General features: G+C 38.9%; 2 protein-coding genes across 2 annotated transcripts in view; one reads left to right on the plus strand and one right to left on the minus strand.

The window, feature by feature from the left end:
* Mis18bp1 (MIS18 binding protein 1) overlaps positions 1–8,898 on the plus strand; it is a 36,525-nt gene extending 27,627 nt beyond the window's left edge. Inside the window, exons 12-16 of the mRNA XM_038336814.1 lie at positions 1,227–1,387; positions 3,481–3,626; positions 5,807–5,900; positions 8,405–8,459; positions 8,622–8,898. Coding sequence (XP_038192742.1) covers positions 1,227–1,387; positions 3,481–3,626; positions 5,807–5,900; positions 8,405–8,459; positions 8,622–8,716 — 551 coding nt within the window. The 3' untranslated portion in view covers positions 8,717–8,898. The remainder of the gene's footprint in view (positions 1–1,226; positions 1,388–3,480; positions 3,627–5,806; positions 5,901–8,404; positions 8,460–8,621) is intronic.
* The window catches only part of Fancm (FA complementation group M), a 53,223-nt gene continuing 39,675 nt past the window's right edge, over positions 3,464–17,011 (minus strand). The window contains exons 22-24 of the mRNA XM_038336815.1: positions 16,386–16,677; positions 13,202–13,429; positions 3,464–3,616 (exon numbers count right to left, since the gene is read on the minus strand). Of these exons, the coding sequence (XP_038192743.1) occupies positions 13,273–13,429; positions 16,386–16,677 (449 nt within the window). The 3' untranslated portion in view covers positions 3,464–3,616; positions 13,202–13,272. The remainder of the gene's footprint in view (positions 3,617–13,201; positions 13,430–16,385; positions 16,678–17,011) is intronic.

The following is a 17,011-nucleotide window of genomic DNA, read 5'->3' on the forward strand; positions in this document are numbered from 1 at the left end:
ATTATTTCGGGTGTAAAGCTAGCCGGTGGCTGGGTGGCGGGACGCAGCCCTGCCGTTTCACACTACAGGATTTTCCTGTCTAGCATTGGCCGTCCTGGAACTCACTCCATAGAGGAGGCTGGCCTTGAACCACCTGCTTCTGCCTCCCTAGTGATAAAATTAAAGGTGTGAGCCACCACTAACTGGCTGTCACCACTGCCCTGGTGGTAACACACTACGTAGACCACCTTAGCTCATACATCCTACTCACTAGGAGTATTACAGGAACTAATAGCATTTATCTCAATGTGGGAAGAATTATTTGTGATGCCTCCATTACCAGACTCAGCCTATATATGACCAAGAACTTTTTTATCTGCCTGTGCCCAGCAATAAGTCTGAAGAGGTCAAGAGCCTGAGACATAATTAAAAGCACCACAGAGCACCTTGTAGCATTTATTTATTTGTTTTAGGGACAAAGGTCTCAGTTTGTTGCCCAGACTGAACTTTGTAGCCCCCAAGTTTTGTTTTGTTTTGTTTTGTTTGTTTGTTTGTTTTTGGTCTGAGCCGTGCCTAGTGGGCTTTGTTAGGAGTTTGGCTTCAGGACTAAAAGTTTTAGATGGGAAGCTGCCTCCTTCCTTTGGTCTTTTAATTTAAATTTTCACTGTTTATGTGTGCATGTCTATGCTTGTTGGTGTGTGTGTGTGTGTGTGTGTGTGTGTGTGCGTGCGCGTGCGCGCCAAGGCATGAGAATGAAGGTCAGAGGACAGCTTTAGGGAGTTTGTTCTCTTCCACCATGCAGGTCCCAGGGATTGAACTCAGGTGGTTAGGCTTGGAGAAAGGTCCCTTTACCTGCTGAGTCATCTTGCTAGTCCACCCTTGGTCTGTAGGAATTAAGTCATTCTTAAAACAGTTTTTTAAAAAGTGAGAGTGGTTCTGGAGAGATGACTCAGAGGTTAAAAGCATTTGTTACATTTGCAGAAGACCAAGGTTTGGTTCTCAGCAACTCACATGGTGGCTCATACCATTCATAATGCCAGTTTCAGGGGCTCCAGTGCTCTCCTCTGACCTTCACATGCTTCATGTATGCATGCAATGCACATATGTACATGAGGCAAAACACATGTACACATAAAAGAACTCTTAAAAATGTATTTGTTCTGTGCGAAACAAAATGAGAGGGTTTTAAGTTTTATAAAGCAGGTAAAATTACCAGATCGTTATCAAAATGTTTTATTAACTCTTAGGTGAGAAAGAAAATGCTCTTGAGAAAAATACTATTAAGATAACTGCCAGAGCGGGAACTCTAAAAAGGAAACGACAAATGAGGGATTATCTGGAACAGTTGCCACAAGACAACCATGATGACTTTTTCACTGCAACACCCATGCAGAAACAAAGAATAATGGTAAGAGTGCTGAATGCATGAAAGCTGCATTCTTAGACTGATCTTGATATTTTTCATTTTTATGCATTGTTAGTGTTTATCACTAATATTTAAGTCAAGGATCTGTAGTCTACATCCAAGAACATACATGCATACATATAGGAAGAGATCTGCTGATCTATGCTGTCTTGTCAGTTTCTAGGGTCTGCTCTTGGGTGTTATTCAGTTATATCGCTTTAACTGAATACAAAATGAAGAGACGGGCCAAGGGCAGTACAAGATAGATGACACCCAAAGCAATGGGGTAGACAGCTGCACTGTCAAATCTTAGAGTTACAAGTTGAACATTTGTAGACCAATTGGATTTCATACCGCTCTAGGGGATACAGGCCTCCGAATCTCCATCCCTGGGTCCTCACAGATGTCACTATTAGAACAGGGCTCATCTCACTCACCGAGTAGCCCCAGCAGTGCCACTCGCTCAGTACTCAGTGTCTGCACTACAGCAGACAGATGGTGCAGCTGTGGGAGTTTAAGTGATTCCCATATAACAAATGAATTGTTGTGCTTACGGGATCTGTATAATATAATTAGCCCACTTAATTCTCATGAAGAATCTATAGGCTAGATGGGATGAGTGGTACAAAAGTGATTTTATATGTAGAAAAATTTACATGAATAAATTAAGCAGAATGGCAGGATCTAGAGCCAACATATGGGGCTAGGGATGTCACTCACTGGTTACACACGTCAAGCCCAGTGTTTTATCTTTTATCATCACAAAACCTGCATTTGCAAAAGTAGTAGGATTTATATACACCCTCAGTGAACCGGCTGAAGAAAAGGAAAAAGCATTTCCATTTGCAATATTCAGGAAAAATGGCACTGAAAGAAATTTAATCAAGTGGGTAAAGTCTCCACAATGAAAGTGATTTTAGAAAACAAATCTGATAAAAAACATTGAGGACACTAATAAGTGGAAAGATATGTATACAGTGGAAGAGTTGATATTTTTTGATATTGTTAAAATATCCATACTGTTCCAATGACATTCTTCATTGAATTAGGAAAAAAAGATCACAAAGTTCATAGAAAAACAAAAGACCCAGAATATCCGAGAGAATCCCAACTCCAAATAACCAAAGAGACATAGATAGCAGTTAATTAATTTCCTTTTCTATACCATAATTCCACTTTCTATATGTCCCCCCTCCATTTTTGAGACATGCTCTTGCTGTATACTGCCAGGCTTGCCTTGAATTCACATCCTCTGCTTCAATCTCCTGGGTGATTATAGCCATGACTGTTCACTTTATGATTTTACTGTAAAGGTAAATAAAACCTTAAGCATTGAATTGGTTATTGGAAATATACACAAAAAGTGTAAAACTTTTGCCAGTAAGTGCCAAAACAATAGTGAATGAATTTAGGTTTTGTTCTAGTAACATCTAAATTTAGCAACATATGAGCCAAATTCAGCTTCTCACCTATTTAAAAAAAAATTAATGAAAAAAATTGTGTGTGCCTTGTGGAGGTAGGGACAATTTCATGGAGTCAGTTCTCTCCTTCCACCAATGTATGGGGCTAGGGATGTCGCTCTGCAGTTGTAACCACAGTGTGCCAGGCCCTAGGCTCCATCTCCATCACTTCTCAGTGACTAACTTTACATGGGTCCAGGGATTATACTTGGCTTCGAGAGGACCTTTCCTGGCTGGGCCATCTTGTTAACTCTTTTACCTTTTTTTCCCCTTTTACCTCTTTTTATAAACAAAGTTTTATTGGAATACAACTATAATCATTTGCTTTCATATTGTATATCACAGCTTTCGTACTTAAATAAGAAGCTCAAGTATTTGGGAAAGACTGTATAGATATAAAGCCTAAAGCTTGAAAGGTGCTTAGAAAATACTTGACTATCTCTGCTCGCCGTGGCCTTTGGAAATAGGTGTACTTGTATTTTTCACAAGAGAAAATTGTTTTTGTAGTGAATATTCTGTGCCTTATTATTTTTAATTTTAAAACTTGAAAAAATTATAGAGGAAAACAATTTAATCCACAATTATTTTGTGATGAGAAAATTTTGAGTATGCGTGGTGAAAATATTTGTTTCCTAGCTGCCAAGTTTTCAATACAGTCAAGATGATGATTTTCAGCTCGATGTTGACAGGAATCCAGCATCTCCATCATCAGTTACTTTGCCATTGACAGACACTCCACAGTGTCAGCATGTCAGTCCTGGTATGCTAGCCTCTATAAAAAGGTAAATGTGAATGTGATGTTACTTTTTCTGATTCATTTAAGAACATTGAAACGTTTTGTGACATGATAAACACAGATGCATCAAGGGGAAGAGTTATCATTTTAAAAAATTGAAGAATAGATACTTCAAAAAGTTAAGTTTCAGCAAGTCAGGGATTATACTCAGTACATAATATTAGGACTAGTGAGAAAAAAACTAGTGAGTCGTGTTATGCATGCAGGTTAACAGTCTTTGTAATTTGCTAATCCAGAAATCACTATGTTTTACTTGCTATCAATCACTGTAAACAATATAAAAACAGAGAAAAGAATGTTCTACTGGGTCTGGAGAAATGGCTCAGTGTCAAAGAGCACTTAGTGTTCTTACATAGGACCTGGATTAGGTCCTAGCACCCAGGTCTCGCAGTTCTCAACTAACTTATTAACTGTGGCTTCAGAGTTCTGACTACTTCTGGTTTCCATGAGCAGTGCATGCATGTGTATAACCTCCCCACTTCCTGTTACATGAGGAGGGAGCCCTTTCTTTGTCCCGGCTGCCCAGCTAGCTTACACCAGAAATAACCACACAGAAACTGTATGCATCAAAACACTGCTTGGCCCATTAGCTCTAGTTTCTTATTGGCTAATTATTACATCTTAATTTAACCCATTTCTATTAATCTGTGTATCGCCACGTGACTGTGGTTTATCGGCAAGATTCTAACCAGCATCCGTCTCAAGCAGAAGATCCATGGCATCTCTCACTCTGCCTTTCTTCCCAGCATTCCTTTCTGTCTTCTCCACCTACCTAAGTTCTGCTCTATCAGACCCAAAACAGTTTCTTTATTCATTAACCAAAGCAACAGATGAACAGAAGAACTTCTACACCACTTCAACATGCACAAATAATTAAAACTAATACTATAAAACACAAAAATGTTCATTTCTCTAATTATTAAGCATGACTGCCAATTAACAATAAATCAGTAACCTTTTTATGGCAATCTAGTGAAAAAATACACATCAGTATTATCAGTGCAGCTGCATTTGTTGGCAACTGTTAATATTACTATGAACTTTGACCTAGGAGTCCAACTTTAGTGTTGCAGGGTTGAAGGTGGCTAGAAATTAGTTTGCATGATCATGTTGATCATGCCTTTAATCCCAGCTCTTCTAAAGTGAAAAACTTAATCTATGTTGTAAAAAATAATCTTGTGGAGAGTAGACCTATCATTCACTAAGCAGTATATTAGCAGCTGGTGGGTTTATTTGCACAGCAACATTTACGATAAAATATCTTAATTTAGAATCATAGATTATAAACATTTACATGTTATATCTTTGAAGCTGATCTAAAATAGTTAATAAGGAAAAAAATAATAGACCATACAGATAAGATCTTCAAGCCAAGGAAGAGGATGCAAATAGCCATCTGTTTGACTTTAGCTTCTGTGTATACAATGCAGGTCAATCTTTGCTAAACTAAACTCTTCATAGTGACTATAGGGAACACAAGAAACACTATTATCTAGAAAGACATAACTTGGTAAGTTGGATTGAAAGGTTGATATAATTGGAAGATGTAAATTGATAGTTTTTGTACATCATAGCCTGAAATTGATCAACTGTAATATCTGATTTAGATTAATGGAAGTGAACAGGAAAAATACCAAAGGCAGGAAGACAAGAGTTTTAGAAATAAACCTATATGGGTGCTTAGTTACTGTTTTATTGTGAAGAGACTTTGTGACTACAACTCTTATAGAAGAAAGCATTTAGCTGGGGCTTGCTTATGGTTCCAGAGATTTATTCCATTATCATCATGGTGGGAGCATGCAGACAGACATAGTGCATAAAATTAACTGTGTGTTCTATGGGCAGCAAAAAGAGTACACTGGACCTGGCTTAGGCTTTTGAAACCTCAAAGCCTATATCCAGTGACCTACTTCCTCCACCAAAGCTACACCTCCTAATCCTTATCATGTAGTACCACTCCCTGATGACTAAACATTCAAATATATGAGCCTGTGGGGCCATTCTCATTCAAGCCACCACAGTGGGAAAGCAACCAATAAGCAAACCATAATTTCCTAGGATGTTTGAGAAAAGTAAATTTTAGATTTGATTAATTGCTATTCAGTATATGGATAAAATTATGATAATGCTGACTTGACATCTTGATATTATTTTGTATTCATACAGTGATGATTATGATAAATATGTTTTCCATATGCAAAAAAATGCTAAAAAGTATGGCAAGTGTGGTCTTGTGTGGGGCAACGTTAGGAAAAAAACAGTAAGTATGTTTATTATTTATTCGACGCTTTTATGTAGAACAGTTATAATACTTGATAAACTGTGGTAGTTATAAATTGTATAACAGTCTCTACCCTCTAGGAACTTACAACCTAATATGATTATAATATGAAGCTATTAGTGAAATAAATACATAAGCCTGTAGAATTATAGATGACAGCTCTTAACTGAATCAATTTAACCAAGGTGAGAATGGCTAAGAATTCTCATTTGGAAATTAATAGCAGTTCAGTAAGGACATTTTAAGCAATATACAAAAATATTCTATCTATTCAACAGCTGTTAGTCTAGACTAATTTATGTATGGCCTTTATAGAATAAGCATTTCATCTAATTTCTTACAACTTTGAAATGGATTGAGATTCTTTTAGATTTAGTGACTCCATTTTTGTTTTAACATTCCAGTATTTAAAATCCAAACACAGATAAACTTTACTTGAAGATCGCCTTCATAATGGATTATAGCCTGGACAAAAGCAACATCTTTTTTATTAGTGTTGGAAGCATGACTCAGTGGTAGAGCATCTGTCTAGTATGCCCTTAGGCAGTAGGTTCAGTCCGCAGTACTATTTAGAAAATAACCTTAGCTGGCATAGACCTACAGTCCCAGCATCTGGGAGGTGGAGGCTAGAGGACCAGGAGTTGAAGTCAGGAGTCTTTAGTCTCAAAAAACAAGTTTTAAAAAAACTTATTTTTTTGATATTATAATGTAACTATTTCACCTTCTTCCTTCCCTCAAAACCTACTATACCCTTTTTCAAATTCAGGGCCTTTTTTTCTCTTCCCTCTTTATATTGCCTTTAAATTTTTTACTTTCAAATTTTTAAACGATTAAGTTCTGAATGTTTGAATAAAACATAACCAAATACTTAGATTCTAGAAAAGGTAATTCACCTAAGATTGTTTTCAAAATAGTAATTTTGGAGAATAACTTTCATAGATGAACTGTGAGATTACCTATTTAGGAATATAATTCTTCAGGCTAGATATGGTCACTTCTTCTCTTTAAAACTTTTACACTTGAGACTTGCTTATGTAACATTCTCCTTAGACTGGAGTTTTATAATCATTCTGCCTTCATGGGCTTAGCCACAAGAAATAGCTTGGCTTAAAATTAATCTAGTGGGAATTAGATATATTGTAATAAAATTAATCTAGTGGTTGGTTCATTTCTTAAAAAGAAATCAAAATGTTTCATACATGTAGGCAGACTGCTTCTTAGTAAACTTGGGTTTTCCATCTCCGCATTTCTGAATGAGAATGAAACTTTGATTCTGTTAAAACAACCTGAAATTAACATCCTTAGGAAGCCTTGAAATAGTCTTTGTGTGTGTGTTAATAAAGTTCTAAGTGTTTTCTTAGTTGAAATGTTCATAGAAGTCACTTGAGGATCTGGTTCAGTCAAGATTCTGATGCAGCACACTTGAGAAATTTACATTTCTAATGTTCCTCAGGTGATGTCCATTCTTTTGATCCATGGTCGACCATGGATCAGCACAGTAAATTAATACACTTGATTGTTTTCTCTACTAAATGAAGAGAGGTCAGTTTTGATATATCATTGGGTCCTTCTATTAGATATACATTTTTCCCTGTCTTTTTTAGTTTTTGTTGTTGTTGTTGTTGTTGTAGGTAGGGCTGTGGCTCTGTGTAGCCTAGGCTGTCCAGAAACTCCCATTGTAGACCAGGGTGACCTCACACTCAGAACTCAAGAGATCTGCCTGCCTCTGGGAACAAAGTGTTGGGATTAAAGGCACCCCCCCCTCCCTCTCTCTCCCTCTCCCCCTCTCTCTCTCCCTCCCTCCCTCTCTCTCCCCCTCCCTCCCTCCCTCCCTCCCTCCCCCCCTCCCTCCCTCTCTCTCCCTCTCTCTCTCTCTCTCTCTCTCTCTCTCTCTCTCTCTCTCTCTCTCTCCTCTCTCGTTTTTTGAGACAGGGTTTCTCCTGTAACAGCCTTGGCTGTCTTGGCTGGCCTCGAACTCACAGAAATCCTCCTGCTTCTGGTTCCCAAGTGCTGGGATTAAAGGCTTGCACCACCACCACCATCCAGTTGGTTGGTTTTCTTAATGTGTTAGAAGTAAACAATGCAAATGGCTTGTTCCTGAGTGGTTATGAAAAGTAAATTATGTCTTTATGTCATCTCACAAGAATAGTAATAAAGTATTCTAAACCAAGATATGTACTGAGTACATTTGGCAACTTTTATAGGATATAGACACTGTAGCATTAGTATATATATATATATATATATATATATATATATATATATATATATATATATGCACACACATATATATGCATGTATGTATACATATAACAAATTACAAATTTTGCTCTGGATAAACTCAAGAATTTGGTTCCTTTATTAACTAAAAATGATGTAACAGGCCTATGTTTAAAGTATTCTGGGAATAAAAACATTCTTGATTTCATCTAGGAGGTATCACAGGAGATTCAGATATGCTACTAACACACACTCTTTTATAGGTTGAAAATGATGTCTCACCTACAACATCAATACGAAAAGCCCTGTTTAACAAAGGTATTGCATTTCTTGTAGCTTAATTCCATTACAATACAGTCTCTATTTGCTGGTGTAAGATTAACTGGTTCTCAAGTAGCAGACTACTTTAGTTTGTTGGTTTTAGTTTTGCTAAAATTACTGGAAATATATTAATCCTTTTCATTAAATTTGTCTTTACAGATTTAGGTGAAAACACTGCTATCACAAAGTATTTCAATGATGCTGTAGAATCAGACGAAGAAGAGAAAGATTATTATTTTTCAAATTCTGACTGATAGTAAATATGATTTGCAGGATTTTTACCCTCAAGCAGAGCAGACTTATATTCTCATTTGATGAATGGGTATTTTCTTTGTAATAAGGGAATACGAATTTGTTTCCAAAAGATATGTCTGTATGCAAGGTTAACATCCTATAGAGCATTCCTCAGTGTTGCAATAAAATACAAGTAAAAGTACTTTGTCTTTGTATATACTTGTAAGTTTTATTTGTAATATTAATATACATAAAGCTTAAGTTTCTTGACTACACAAGTCTGTTTACTTTAGTAATCATGTCTCAAAAAGGTGTCTTAATAAATTTTAAAACCCTGAAGTGAGGAGAGGTAAAGGGGCTGGAGTTAAGGAGTTTGCATTGGTGGATACTAGAATGAAATCTTGCCACCTGGTATCACAGACTGTTTAAATTATGTTACTCAAATTGCTTTATTTTTTTATGTTTTACATGTTTTTATCTTCTGATAGTTTTACTTAAAATTTATCATAATTTGGTTTGTTTGTGAAATTGCTCTTTGCTCTTTTCTAACCAGAACCAGAGGACAGGTGCTATTGTATTTTACAACTGTGTTGTGTATAGTTGATGAGGTGTTACTATGCCACAATAAACAGGTTTTCCCTCTCTGACAGCCCCTTTAGAAAGTAACATTTATTTTGCCGTTGTTTTAATGTAAGTTATTTGTCCTCTGGTTACATTACGTATTCATTTACCTTTTACATCCAATTAGACTGTTCAAATAAAGTTTTAGATTTGTGTAGTATGTGTTTCTGGATTCTTTTTTTCCTTTTTAAACTATTTAATAGAAAAATAATACATTTTGTTGTTGTGTTACAGCTCTGAGGAGGAAGGTTTTCCCAATGCAAACTTTAAAGCTTGGATAAAGATATCCAAGCAGCTGGAGCCAAGGAATACTGCATAGTCACACCACACAACAAACCTCACATAAGGTTTAGTGGGAGGGAAAAACTTAGGAAGGTGGCTGCCTCTGCTTGGGCAAGCAGCAGAGAACTGAGAAATAATGGTTTTTATAGGATTTCTTCGGGATCAACTAGTGGGATTTCAAGTTGTGTTTGTTGTTTTGTGGTTTTTGGTTTCCCTGTGTAGCTTTGGAGCCTGTCCTGGAGCTTACTCTTTATACTAGGCTGGCCTCGAACTCACAGAGGTCCACTTGCTTCTGCCTCCTGAGTGCTGTGATGTAGACCCAATATTTCTATATGGTGTGGCACCCAGGCTCTCAGGCCATAGTTCATACCTGAAGTGGTCACTCACCCTTCCAGACAGGCTGTCTCTAATATAACAAAAGGTCGGGATGTTTTGCTCCTTTCTTTGTAATTTGGAGTATGCCTGAATAGAGATGCTAATTCAAGCCTATGTGACTGAGCTAACATGCAGACCAGGAAGACATGACAGAGGAGACATAGGTAAATGTGGAGGTGACTAAAAGCCATTCACCTGGTTACCTAGGAAACAGAATGTTAATGTATTTCCCCCTCAGTTTATGTTTTGGTATAAAGGCTGTTTGGAGAATAAATGCAGAGGAATTTTCAGGATGTGAACTCAGGATTTCATGAGGGATCACGAAGAATCTCCCTCCCGATAAAGCCACGTGAGTTGTGTCTTTATTCCTGCGCCTCCATGCTGGTCCGGAAAGAAATAATTTATGGTCCAGGCCAGCACCCAAATGGACCATGACACTGTGATTAAAGGCATGTGCCACTGGGTTTTTACTCTGTTGGGTGGAGCTTGGTTGTCTACATCAAGAGGGGCTGGGTCCAGCCTTATATAGCTCTTAAGATTGTTCTGTAGGCAGACATGGAGGTCCTTGGGACGGACCTGGACACTCTTGAGCCTAGAGGGCTTTAAAGTTACTGCTCCCTCTTAAGTTTCCTAAAACACATTGGAACACATAGTACAAAAATCATTCCTTTATTCCTTCTCTTTATTTCTGTCTCTTCTCCCCCAGTCAGTCTCACGGTGTGTCCTGACTGCCCTGGAACTCAGTTTGTAGAGTGGGCCTTTTTATTAAGCAGTTGCTAGGCCTGGTGTTTCAGTTATGGTTCAGCTACTCGGGAAACAGACAGGAGGAACATCTGCAAGTTCAAGGCCAGCCTAGGCAGTTTATTAAGAAAGACCCATCTCAAAAACAAAATTAAGGGGGTCAACCGATGGCTCAGCAGTTAAAGAGTACTTGCAGCTCCTTTTGAGGACATGAATTTTGTGCCCTGCACCTGTTAGACAATACACAGTAATTCCTGTAATTCCGGCTCTGGAGATGGAATACTCTCATCTGGATGCCACAAGAACCTGTACTCAAATGTGCACATATACACACATATACATAATTTAAAAAACTAATAAAAAGATGTTTTCAAAATAAAGTTCCTAACATGGTGGAGGTAGCAGGTACAGCCAGGTTCAATTCAGAAGGTGCCAGGTTCAATCCCAGTAACACCCTCCCCGAAATGGTCGGCAATAATCAGCAGGTATTGGTTGGTGCGACAGAATGGAATGAGTTGTCAATCTTTAATGTGAAGCTGGCTGAGGTTAATAGGCAGTATTTTAGAAGGTGGCCACTAAATCTGCTTTACACCTAGCAGTATTTTTTTAAGCCTACACTGAAGAGATAATCAGAATGTGTGGAATGAAGTAATTGCTAATTGCATACTGGCCCATATTTTTGGATACTTTTTCTCTGGTTTTATCATAATTCTGAACAGCAAGTACATCTGTGGGATTTTAGGATATTGGGTTTTAAAATTATTTCAGATGACTGAAATTCAGAATTAAGTAATTTTTTGTTAAAAAAAACTTCTTCCTGGGTTTTGTTTCTAAATTTGCCAGTGTAAATATGAATAAGCTACTTGTTTCAAGAGCTCATTTTTATGATCTGATAGGCAATAAAAACCAGGTTGACTTAGATGCATTCTGAAGTTCCTGTCTTTTTTTTTTTTTTTTTTGGTTTTTCGAGACAGGGTTTCCCTGTAGTTTCTAGAGCCTGTCCTGGAACTAGCTCTTGTAGACCAGGCTGGCCTCGAACTCAGAGATCTGCCTGCCTCTGCCTCCCGAGTGCTGGGATTAAAGGCGTGCACCACCACCGCCCGGCCTGAAGTTCCTGTCATGTATCAGGTTAGGAAAGCTCTCTTGTGACTGGTTCAGCTACTCAGCAGGAGAATGAATGGGGGTGAGGAAAGCCACCGACAGGAGAAACAGACTCACAATGCAGATATAAATGTAGATCCATTTAAAAATATTTATGGCATAAGACAATATTGGATCTTACTTGGATACATTTGGTGGAAATTATATAGTTACTTAAATATTTGACCTTAATTAGATCATTTGTCTAAAAACATATCACATTTTACTCAGTATATATTATTTAGACTAAACACATTTATTTTTTGCGTGTGTGTGTGTATGTATACATGTGAGTACATTGCTCAAGGAGGCCAGAGAATTGGATACACCAAAGCTGGAGTTAGGCAGTTGGTGAGCCACCCGATGGTGATGCTGAGTCTGCAAGAGTGGTGTGTGCTCTTAACCTCTGAGCCATCTCTTTGAGGTCCTAGACTTAGTACACTTAAAATGTTAAATATTACAATTCATAAACAGTAAAAGCTATTTATAAAGTTTTTTTTACCAGTTATATAGATATGCCAACAAATCATAGTACTCTTGGAAAAATCCCAAAATACACTTTGCTTTTATTGGCTTTTAGATTTCTGAGACAAGATCTTGTTTGTAGCTGAGGCTAGTCTCAAACTCATGTGCCTGCTGCCATGGGTTACGGTGTGCTGGTGTTCTAGGTGTGTACTGTCAGAGTCCTATGCATCTTCTCTGTGTATGCAGATTTGTACACACAGGTAAGCATGGAGATGTGTGGTGGCCAGAGATGGCCACAGGATATTTTTTGTTACTGAATTTTTCTGTTTTGTTTTTCCTTTTTCGAGACAGGCTTTTTCTGTGTAGCCCTAGCTGTCCTAAAACTCAATCTGTAAACCAGCCTGGCCTTGAACTCACAGAGATCCGCCTGCCTCTGCCCTCCAGAGTGCTGGAATTAAAGGCATGGCCACCACCACTGGGCCACCTTATTTTTAAGACAGTCTTCCTTCCACTGAACCTGGCGTTAGTTCACCAGTTCTGCCATACTGGTTAGCAAGCTCCCGATCTCCTGTCTCTAGCATCCCCGGCACTGTGACTCCAGGTGCACACCACTGTATCTGGCCTGTGCGTGGGTACTGGGATGAACTCAGGTCCTCAGTTCCGTGCAGCAAACACTTAGGGAGCTGGTCGTCTCCCAGCCCCTTGGCTTGCCTTCTTAGATGCTTAAACCAGGCTGAACAACGTTTCATCAGCCTTGATTTATTCAATAAAAAATTGTTTCAGTTTCATCAAAATGATTATGAAACATCAAAGGTTTCCTTTTAAAAATAAATTATAGTCTATAAATAACAGTATACAATATATAAAGATGAAATATTTACCTATTTAAACTGGTAATCACGAACTACAATGATTAGTGAAGTATGTTTAGTACTCGAGAGTTCTTTCATCATCACACTTGGAGAGCTGAGCATGAGTCAAGTTTCGGTCTATCCTGGGTGAGATCATTTGGTAACATTTGAATGTCAAATGTACAGCGAATATACCTGTAGATCTCCTCAGCCTTTTGGTGAGTTACTTCAGCACACGCGGAGATTTCTTCAGGTGAGCTGAAAAAGAAACAGTGAATCTGGCTTTCATGAAATTTACTGTTTTTATCATGCCTCGGGATAGAGCTGTAACTCAGTGGTTAGAGCAGCTGCCTAGCAGGCACGGGCACTGCACTCAGTTCCCAGTACACGAAACCTCTTCCATTGTGCCTCTCGCTAGTATGTCCTTAGCATAAACAGAACAAAACCTGTTTTCTCTAAACCGACAGAATCCTGGGCATGGCACTCTTCAGTTAGTTCTAGTATTCAGGCAGAGGAAAGCCAGCTCTCGAGTCTGGAAAAAGCCTAGTCCTAGGTCCTCGGGTGTGTAGTAGGACCGTTCAAACAACCACCTACGGTACCTTAAAACTTCAGATCTGCAATGGAACAAGTATCTATGAAATCTTCCCCAAGACATTCATTTGTAGGGACCTGAAGCTGTGTGGCAGTGTTGGAAGACTGGATCTTTAAAAGGTGGGCCTCTGGGGAAGTCCTTAGGTGACTGAGAAGGCACACAGGCCAGTTTTTGCTGTCAACTTCACATAATTTAGGACAAGGGAACATATTATAAATTGAAGGATGCTTGCAAAAAGCCTTAAGGAATTAACTATTTTTAATATTTACCTAACATGACATAAATACATATATCTGAATATATTTATAAATAAAACTTAATAAAGTTATGCTACTTTTGGCTGGCAATGCTTCCCACAGACCTATAGACTAACAGAACCCCCCAGTAGCAAGCATGACAAGCTTTTGAGTAGTTAAGGATAGACAAGAGACTCCCATAACAATAGAGGTCCTTGATTGCCTCAGAGGTTTAAGGTAAGCCCTTCATGCTGAAGGCATTTGACTGCCTCTCAGAGGTTTAAGGTAAGCCTCTGATGCTGAAGGCACCACACAATTAGGGCTCAGACAGTGCTTTGTAAGCGGCTGGGGGAGGGAAACAATCAGTAGCTCTACCTATTTGTGACACAAATAGCTGTTTACCTACATACTCAACAGGATGCTTTAAACCCAGTCAGTTACTTGTGGCTAGTTTGGTCATGGATCTCAGCGGAGATCCCACCACCTTATTAGGAAGGCATATTTCCTAACTACATTCTAAAACTTAACCTATACCCACAGATAAATATAACTCTCAGTCTTCAACAAAGAAGCTGCTTTTAGGGAATGGGGAGATGATTTAGAATACTGGCTACTCTTTCCAGAAGAACCAAGATCAATTCCCAGTACCCAACATGGTGGATCAACTGTCTTTAATTCCAATGGCCAGGGATGTGACATCCTCTTTTGAACATACATGCAAGCAAAGCATATACATATGCGTGTGCACACACAGACACACATATACTGGTATATTATTTGTGTTTTAATAATTGAAGCTTGTCTGAAGATCAGAGGGCAAAGCAGCCACACTAGTCAGACACACAGGCCAGGAGGTGGTGGCACACACCTTTAATCCCAGTAGACAGAGGCAGACAGATCTCTGGGAATTCAAGGCCACCCTGGGCTACACAAGATTGACTGTCTAAAAGAGAAACAGAGCTCACACAAAGGTGATCCCAGCACTAGGGGGGTGGAGCCAGGAGCGATATGACTGGGCAGAGAGAGGAAGATAAAGGGGAAGAGACAGGAACAAGGTTGGTGGAGGGCATTATAGGACCGCTCCTTTGTTTGAGCCTTGGTAGGGGTTAAGATCTCTCTAGTGGTTTGGCTGCTTTGCTTTTCTGATCTTCAGTTTGAACCCTAATATCTATCTTTGGGTTTTTATTATTCATGCTACAATTATAACAACAAAGTATATTAAATATCAAATATATATAGAGAGAGAGATAGAGAGAGAGAGAGAGAGAGAGAGAGAGAGAGAGCGCTCCTCTTTGTAGCAGATCATTACAGAAAATCACAACAGGTCAAAGTGCAGAGATCACCTAATTGTGATGACCAGACCCAGTTGATACATCTACAATACAACTGCACTGAAGGCTTAGGGAAGAGGTGGTGAAAAGATTAAAAGAGCCAGAGGACCAGGAAATCTGTTGTGAGATTGTGTATCCAAAAATGATAGGGAGGCTACACCCATGATATCTCAAAAACATTGTTAAATAAGACCTAAAGAAGTCATACCAACAGACTACTAATATTTCTGGAAGGGCCAGGACAGTGATCACAAGGACAAGACGGAAAAACCGGAACAGTTCAACCGAGACAGAAATAAAGCAGAAATGACTACATAAATAGGACCCGAACAAGGCAGCACCAGCGGACATGTCAATGTGGAAGGGGAAAATTTCCCAGGGTCCCATCTGCAGATAAAGAACTACAGGCAGCTAATGGCTCCTGGGAGAAGGAGAATTAGCCTCTCCCAGGGGTGAGCCCCCTTACTTGTCCAGTGTAGAATGGTCAGCCTTGAAACCATATGCACATAAAAATGGACTCAGCACGTGATGCTTACATCTATTTGTGCATACACATAACGTATGTACGTAACAATGAGAAAAAGAGGCTATCGGCTTGGGGAGTTCCTGGGGTAGACGAGGGAAGGTAGCTGGGAAGGGTTATAAGGGAGAAAGTGATATAAAAGATACTAAGGTACTAGTAGCAATTCTAGAAACTTTTAAAATATGAGCTCCACAGATAATAAGCATATAGAAAGAAGAATCTAGCTGTAAAGGCATAGAAAATAATTTTACAACAATCATAACAGAGTAGCTGGCAAGATAGCTAAAGGTGTGTGCCACCAAGTCTGACCACTTAGGTTTGACCCCTGAGACTTCAATGGTGGGAGAGAACCAACTCCCAAAAGCTATCCTGTGACTCTGATGGGCCCACTGTGGCAGGCAGGGGGATGGATGCATGTGCCCACGGGTGCGTGCATGCACAAACACACACACAGACACACATACTAAATAATTCAAAGACTTTAAAAAAAAATAATAGTGACCATTTAAAAATACCAGTAAAACAGACATACCTGTTAGCCATCTTTTTCACAGATGACATCCGGTGACACATATTTAAGGCAGTTATATAACTTATACCGGGAATGCTCAGATAGAACTGCAGGGCCTCACATTTACTAGGACTCAGCACTGCTGGAACATGAATACCAACATTCTTTCTTCGCTCCACCAATGACAGCTCCTTTAGTAAATCTGCTGTTTCTTCTTGTCCAGAGCTGAAAAGGATTCGGATTCCGGCCCCAACTAAGGCGGTTAGCAGACTGTCGTAACACTTCGTTCTTCTAAACATTCGTGATATGTCTCCTGAAATTTTCATATTCAGTGAAAATAAGATTTTACTGACTAAAATCAGGGAGAATAACTTTAAATTCTAGCCTCTCATCACTGAGTTAAGAAGTGGTGCCTTCTACCAACGAGAAACTACAATTAAGCTGTAAAGTGATTCTCCAACATCCGACAGACATCTGTGTTTTCAAATGAAATTAACCTATGAAGAAGCGCATTAAATACCGGATTAGTTGATATAATAAAGCTGTGCATTGATCCCAATGAGTGGGTGAATAAGTATCGGGAGGGCCTTCTAATGCTACCTCATCAGTCCTTACCGCTCCTGCTCACTGCTTTCTAAACTCTACTC

Source organism: Arvicola amphibius, chromosome 7 (assembly GCF_903992535.2).
Source record: "Arvicola amphibius chromosome 7, mArvAmp1.2, whole genome shotgun sequence".
NCBI lineage: Eukaryota > Metazoa > Chordata > Mammalia > Rodentia > Cricetidae > Arvicola > Arvicola amphibius.